The 6,911-nt window shown below is 43.5% G+C and overlaps 1 protein-coding gene across 2 annotated transcripts; it reads left to right on the top strand.

The window, feature by feature from the left end:
- Positions 1–1,716: 1,716 nt before the first annotated feature.
- On the top strand, positions 1,717–6,497 carry LOC139321129 (phospholipase A2 inhibitor gamma subunit B-like). 2 transcript variants are annotated; one of them, XM_070949754.1, is made up of 4 exons: positions 1,717–1,802; positions 3,199–3,351; positions 4,769–4,912; positions 6,151–6,497. In XM_070949754.1, the coding sequence occupies exons 1-4, from the start codon at positions 1,736–1,738 to the stop codon at positions 6,339–6,341; spliced, it is 555 nt and encodes a 184-aa protein (XP_070805855.1). In that variant the 5' UTR covers positions 1,717–1,735; the 3' UTR covers positions 6,342–6,497. The 2 variants fall into 2 exon arrangements, 1 of the variants encoding a protein (XP_070805855.1); XR_011600755.1 differs by lacking the exons at positions 1,717–1,802; positions 6,151–6,497 and having other exon boundaries at positions 3,290–3,401; positions 4,769–4,846.
- The last annotated feature ends 414 nt before the right edge of the window (positions 6,498–6,911 follow it).

Below are 6,911 nucleotides of genomic sequence, written 5' to 3'. Positions count from 1 at the left end.
CTTCTTAAAAACCTCCAGTGTTGGAGCATTTACAACTTCTGGAGGCAAGTTTCCCACTGGTTAATTGTTCTCATTATCAGGAATTGTTTCCTTAGTTCTAAGTTGCTTCTCTCCTTGATTAGTTTTCACCCATTGTTTCTTGTCCTTTGGAGAATAGGTTGACACACACATCCTCTCTCTTCTTTGTGGAAGCCCCTTAGATATTGGAAGACTGTTATCATGTCACCCCTAGTCCTTCTTTTCATTAAACTAGACATACCCAGTTCCTGCAACTGTTCTTCATATGTTTTAGGCTCCAGTCCCCTAATCATCTTTGTTGCTCTTCTCAACCTTTTTTTTACATTGTGGTGACCAAAACTGGATGCAATATTCCAAGTGTGATCTTACCAGGGCATTATAAAGTGGTATTAACACTTCACGTGATCTTAATTCTATCCCTCTGTTAATGCAGCCTAGAACTATTGAGCCTTGGTGGCGCAGCGGACTAAAGTGCTGTTAAGTAGCACTTAGCTGCCAGCTGCCTGCAATTACTGAAAGTTCAAATCTCAGCGGGCTCAAGGTTGACTCAGCCTTCCATCCTTCCGAGGTAGGTAAAATGAGGACCTGGATTGGGGGGGGCAATAAGCTGACTTTGTATAAAAAAGAACATCGCTTGTGGGGGCCAAAAGCCCTACTAAGCAGGTATATACAAAAGTATGAAGGCTATTGCTTAACGCATTGTAAGCCGCCCTGAGTCTCCGGAGAAGGGCGGCATATAAATCGAAATAAATAAATAAATAAACTGTGTTGGCTTTTTTGGAAGCTGCAACATACGGCTGGCTCATATTTAAGTGATTGCCCACTCCCAGTTACTACTATTGAGCTAGGTGCTTCTACACTGCCCGATCACATTTATGGTTCCTCCTGAAATGTTACCAAAATAATCTCAACCCAATGGTGATTTTGAGCCTCATTTCTTACCCCGTTAATAGATGGGCATTACCACATGGGCCCCACATCATGAACTGGAAGAGCACAGATCAAGTTTTTCTTCACCATCAATATGACTAACTGCCTAACTCATCTTGATGCATTCTGTACAGGTTTTCCCATGCCCCAACTTCTTGTGTAAGTTGATGTTGCTCTACTACTCTGTGTGGGATTTGATTGTCATCCCCGACTCCCCTTCCACCTCCTCAGCAGATTTCTTCAAACTCATCCTCCAAGGTCAGCATAAGCCAGGAACTATAAATATTTCACACTGCTGTCACTAAACACAGTCGATTCACCACTGTCATCATAATGTCTGCTCGAATTTTTGTCCTGTGCCTCCTCTCTTCAGTCATCTCAACAGGTAACACCAGCGGTAAATATGGGAGGGAAGAGAAATCTGGAAGAATTTTGACTAAATTGTAGTTAAGGATTTGTCCAAAGTAAGGGAAGAATTTCAATTGTGGGTTCTCTCAGGGAATCGCTATATTTTGAATGATCACCGTAAGTTGAGGACTGCCTGATAATTATCTCATTACAGATCTTCAACATTGCTAGAACTACAACATGACTGATTAGAAATCTCCCTCCTTCCTTCCTTCCTTCCTTCCTTCCTTCCTTCCTTCCTTCCTTCCTTCCTTCCCTCCTTCCCTCTCTTCCTCCCTCCCTCCCTTCGTTCCTTCCTTTTTTTCTTCTTCTATTTGCAGCGGCATCTTTAAACTGCCAGTCCTGCTTTGCCTGTAGAGAAGAATGCAAAAACGAGAACATGAAGTTGGTGGAATGTGGACCGGATGAAGAATATTGTCTTTCACTTTCCTTTCGCAGCAGTATGAGTGAGTGAAATGCACTTTCAGTCTTAATGATGTTTGCCATGTTCATACCTTTGGTCCCCAGAGCATCAAGGGGTGATTTATAGGTGTTGGTGGGAGTCACAACAGACATTTCCCCGTACCTGGGCTGTTTCCTACATCTAGTTGCCATCAATCAGGAACACAACGGCATCTGTTAAACTCATCATACTGCACCTCATTCAGCTCAAAAGAATAGAAACGTTCCCTGGTGAAGTCAAAGGTGTTAGAATGCTCTCTTCTCCATCTCATCCAAGCCTATCTGGAGTAAGAAGTTGGAGTAAATTTCTCCCAGGTGAAGTCAAAGGTATTAGAATGCTCTCCAATAGCAATAGCAATAGCACTTAGATTTATATACCGCTCCACAGTGTTGAAACAGCCCTTTCTAAGCAATTTACGGAGTCAGTGTATTGCCCCCAACAATCTGAGTCCTCATTTTATTGACCTCGGAAGTACGGAAGGCTAAGTCAACCTTGAGCCTGATGAGATTCGAACAGTGGTGAAATGTAAAATTTGTTACTACCAGTTCTGTGGGTGTGGCTTGGTGGTGGTGGGGGTAATATAACTGAGTGGGCGTGCCCAACTTTTTTTTTTTTTTACTTTTAAAACCATTTTTTCTACAACCTCTTCGGCCAAAGAGGTTGTAAAAAAAATGCTTTTAAAAGCCTCTGATGATCCCAGCTGACTTGCCTGATCGGCAGAGGCTTTTCTTTTTACTTTTAAAAGCATTTTTTCGGCCAAAGAGGTTGTAGAAAAAATGCTTTTAAAAATAAAATAAAAAGCCTCTGCGGCTCAGCTGGGCATGGGGGTGGGGAGGGATTTTTGCTACTGGTTCTCCGAACCACCTGCCACTATCACTACCGGATTGGGCGATCCGGTCCGAACCGGGAGCATTTCACCCCTAGATTCGAACTGCCGAAGTGCTGGCAGCCAGCAGTCAGCAGAAGTAGCCTGCAGTACTGCATTCTAACACTGTGCCACCGCAGTTCTTTATGCAGTGGTGGGTTGCTCCCGGTTTGGTCTGGTTCTTGCAAACCGGTAGTAAAAGCAGCGGGAGGCTACGCCTACCCGCCCCGATGTCATCATGGACGATCGGCGCTTGCACGTGTGCTCCCATTGCGAACCAGTAGTAAAGGTAAGTAGAACCCATCCCTGTCTTTATGGCACCTCTCCATGATTTCCATTTCATTGCAGGATAATCTAGAGGGAGCATCACGAGATCTATGCCCCCTTATCCTCAGCTGAAAACCTCTCCACTACTTAGAATTGATCATCAGAAGCATCTGAATTTAAATCTTTAAATTGGAAGGGTGGATGTTTTTATTTCTGTGTTACCTGCCACAATGAGGTTTTGTTTTGTTTTTCTGATTTAATTTTGCAGCCAGAGCTCCACTATCCTATACTTTCAAGTCATGTGCAACAGCTGAGCAATGCTCCAAAGCTTATTATAGCATCACATCGGTAGCCGGCAAATTCCAGCAGCTGAGAGTAGAGTGTTGTGAGACCGATGGCTGTAATACAGCACCTCTTCTTAGTAAGTAACCTGAGATTAAAATGCCCATTCTAACAACCAGCAGACCAGTGGTAGGTTTCAATTTTTTTTTTATTACCAGTTCTGTGGGTGTGACTTGGTGGGCATGGCTTGGTGGGTGTGGCAGGGGAAGAATACTGTAAAATCTCCATTCCCTCCCCACCCCAGGGGAAGGTTACTGTAAAATCCCCATTTCCTCCCAATCAGCTGGGACTCTAGAAGCAGAGAATAGATGGGGGCAGGGCCAGTCAAAGATGGCATTTGCCGGTTCTCCAAACTACTCAAAATTTCCACTACCGGTTCTCCAGAACTGGTCTGAATCTGCTGAAACCCATCTCTGCAGCAGACTCTCCCATTTGAAAGAGCAGGTTGTCACTGCTTTCAGCACCCTGTATGTTTGCCGGCGGAGGGATCAAGTAGCATGAAAGTCCTTAGGAAGAGGTTGTCGCTAAAAGGAGAACCATCTATTGAGAAACCCCCTCCAGCCTCAATAGAATGATCCTTCTGACATAAATCAGACAGAGCAAGAGGGGAGGAGGTTAAAATGTTATTTTGAGTCATTTCTAAAGACCCCACTAAGTTCCTTTAAGTTCATTAAGAAATTGTGCATTCCAAATTTCATGCCCTACTCCAGTATGAACACAATGGGAAAACAAACCTTTTCCTGACTGAGAATGACAAGAAATGTAGTCAAAATGATTAGAGGGCGCTTAATTGAGCTATAAATATTTCAGAAAGAATAGAATAGAGTAGGGTAGGGTAGGGTAGGGTAGGGTAGGGTAGGATAGGATAGGATAGGATAGGATAGGATAGGATAGGATAGGATAGGATAGGATAGGATAGGATAGGATAAAATATGGGATGGGATGGGATGGGATGGGATGGGATGGGATGGGATGGGATGGGATGGGATGGGATGGAATAGAATAGAATAGAATAGAATAGAATAGAATAGAATAGAATAGAATAGAATAGAATAGAATAGAATAGAATAGAATAGAATAGAATAGAATAGAATAGAATAACAGAGTTGAAAGGAACCTTGGAGGTCTTCTAGTCCAACCCCCTGCTTAGGCAGGAAACCCTACACCACTTCATACAAAGGTTTATCCAACATCTTCTTTAAAACTTCCAGTGTTGGAGAATTCAGGCCTTCTGGAGGCAAGTTGTTCCACTGATTGTTCTCACTGTCAGGAAATTTCTCCTTAGTTCTAGGTTGCTTCTCTCCTTGATTAGTTTCCACCCATTGCTTCTTGTCCTGCCCTCAGGTGCTTTGGAGGATAGCTTGACTCCCTCTTCTTTGTGGCAGCCCCTGAGATACTGGAAGACTGCTATCATGTCTCCCCTAGTACTTCTTTTCATTAAACTAGACATGTGGTTGTTAAAAGTATTTGCTAACTCTGAAGCTTCCTCTTTGCAGTACCAAGGCGTGAGCTCCTGAAACCCAATGGGCTCTACTGTCCAGGCTCTTATGAACAAAGTGGTTCTTCTGAACAAAATGGATCCGTGCTGTGTCTCGGTGATGAGAATCAATGTTTCAGTGTGAAATTCACCACCTACGCACGTGAGCAACCTCATCCTTTATCACTTTGAGGAGGAACATTTTAGAAACAAATGAAATTCAGCCTACAGCAAATGAAAGAGAAACATAAACAGTACAAAGTAAAACCCATATTTCAGTCTTTGGCTACGTTCAGTTCAGTTCTTTTCTTTTTTTTTTTCAAGGAAAAAAACAACAAGAAAAGCTTTTGATTCAAAACTTGAGATAGATCCCCCTTAGTCGATCAACGGGGGCCCAAATGCTGCTGGATTTAAAACAGATTTTTAGTAATTTGGGGGTGGTTGACAGAGTGGGGGTAGGACATGCCTCAGGGGAGAGACTGTCCAAGACAATGGCCTATCAAACATCTCATCCACTCCTTATTTGCCTCACAAGGAAGGCCTTGTCTAGATGACCGGACAGATACATACGTATCAGGGGTGGGATTCTACCGGTTCGGACTGCTTTGGGTGAACCGGTAGCTCCGACAATCAGCTGGGAGCGAACCGGTTCACTCGGACGATCAGATTGGCCAGCCCACCCACCTGCCCCTGTGCTTTACTTACCTTTATCTTCTCAGCTGATTGGCGTGGCAGAGTGTCAATCCGCTCCTCAGCTGTGTTACTCCCAAGTGGTAACACAGAAGGTTAGTATTTGTAAAACTGTGCACGGACGCGAAGCAGGCATGCACGCCAGGGGTGGGTTCTAATTTTTTTTACTACCGGTTCTGTGGGCATGGCTTTTTTGTGGGTGTGGCTTGGAGGTCATGTGACTAGGTAGGCGTGGTTAGCTGGTCAGAGTCATTTCTGGAAGGTCCTCTCACTTACGACCAGTCCTCGCACTTACAACCCAACTCATTTGTTTGCTTTTAACACTGATCAGCTGTAAGACGGCCCTTTGAAGCCCCCCGGCAAGAGTTTAAACAGTTTTTTTCCCTCTAGTCATCAGCTGGGACTCAGGAGGCAGCAATAGATTGGGGGTGGGACCAAATAAAAGGTAAGAATTACGTGGGTGGGGGAGGGCGTGGGGGAGAACCGGTTCGGTGACGTCATATCGTCACCGCTACCGGCTCGGCCGAACCGGACCGAACCGGGAGGAACCCACCACTGATGCACGCGCAATCACCAAACCAGTTGTTAAACTGACAGCATCCCACCACTGCATACATTCATTAATGTATCTCAGTGCCACACCATTAAAAGTGAAAGGGAAAACTAAGAAAAGTTTCCTAAATGCTTCCTTCTCCCCCTTTTCTCCCCCAGTGTCAGCATTCCGTTCAACAGTCACTGCCCAGGGATGTACAACCAGGAATGCCTGTACCTACCCAGAAGGAGAAACGGAGCTTGGGTATGGATTACTTCGTTTAAACGTTGAAAGAGTAGAATGCCAGAATCCTGAGGGACTGGAAGGATGGAATGGCTTTTCAAGAACATTTGGGAGGGGATGGAATTAAGAGCTTCATCCAAAGAAGTAAGAATTTGGGATCAAAGATACTCAAGTTAAAGATTAAAGTTTGTGATTTGCGTTGGTGATGAGTGATGGGTTTTTAATTACTATGCTTTGATGTTCTAGCTCACTCTGAGGTTCTTTCTTAACTTTCAACTGTCATTAAGCTATCACTAAATAAACTAAGAATACAAATAATTGAGTCTTGTGGAGTTATTCAAGTGATGGAACAAGTGGCAGGAGTTATTTATTTTAATCGCTTTTTACCTCATCTTTATTATTTTTGTAAATATTGTATATAATACTTCTTTCTCCTCCTATTTTCCTCACAACAACCACTATTAGATTAGATTACAATCCTTTATTGGCCAAGTGTGATTGGACACACAAGGAATTTGTCTTTGGTGCATATGGCCTCAGTGTACATACAAAGGAAAGATACATTTGCCAAGAATCATAAGATACAACACATAATGATAGTCACAGGGTACAAATAAGCAATCGAATCATACTAGGAAACAATCAATATAAATCGTAAGGATACAGCAACAAGTTACAGTCATGCAGTCATAAGTGG

Source organism: Pituophis catenifer, unplaced genomic scaffold (genome assembly GCF_029215685.1).
Source record: "Pituophis catenifer annectens isolate HBS135680 unplaced genomic scaffold, rPitCat1.0.hap2 SCAF_9, whole genome shotgun sequence".
Classification (NCBI taxonomy): domain Eukaryota; kingdom Metazoa; phylum Chordata; class Lepidosauria; order Squamata; family Colubridae; genus Pituophis; species Pituophis catenifer.
Note: the sequence above shows the minus strand (reverse complement) of the source record. Positions and strands in the feature narration are given on the sequence as shown.

Coding starts and splice junctions, on each gene's coding strand:
- LOC139321129 (XM_070949754.1), top strand. CDS start 1,736: ATGAAGTTGGTGGAATGTGGACCGGATGAAGAATATTGTCTTTCACTT. Junction 3,352..4,768: donor TAATACAGCACCTCTTCTTA/GTAAGTAACCTG, acceptor TCCTCTTTGCAG/TACCAAGGCGTGAGCTCCTG. Junction 4,913..6,150: donor GAAATTCACCACCTACGCAC/GTGAGCAACCTC, acceptor TTTCTCCCCCAG/TGTCAGCATTCCGTTCAACA.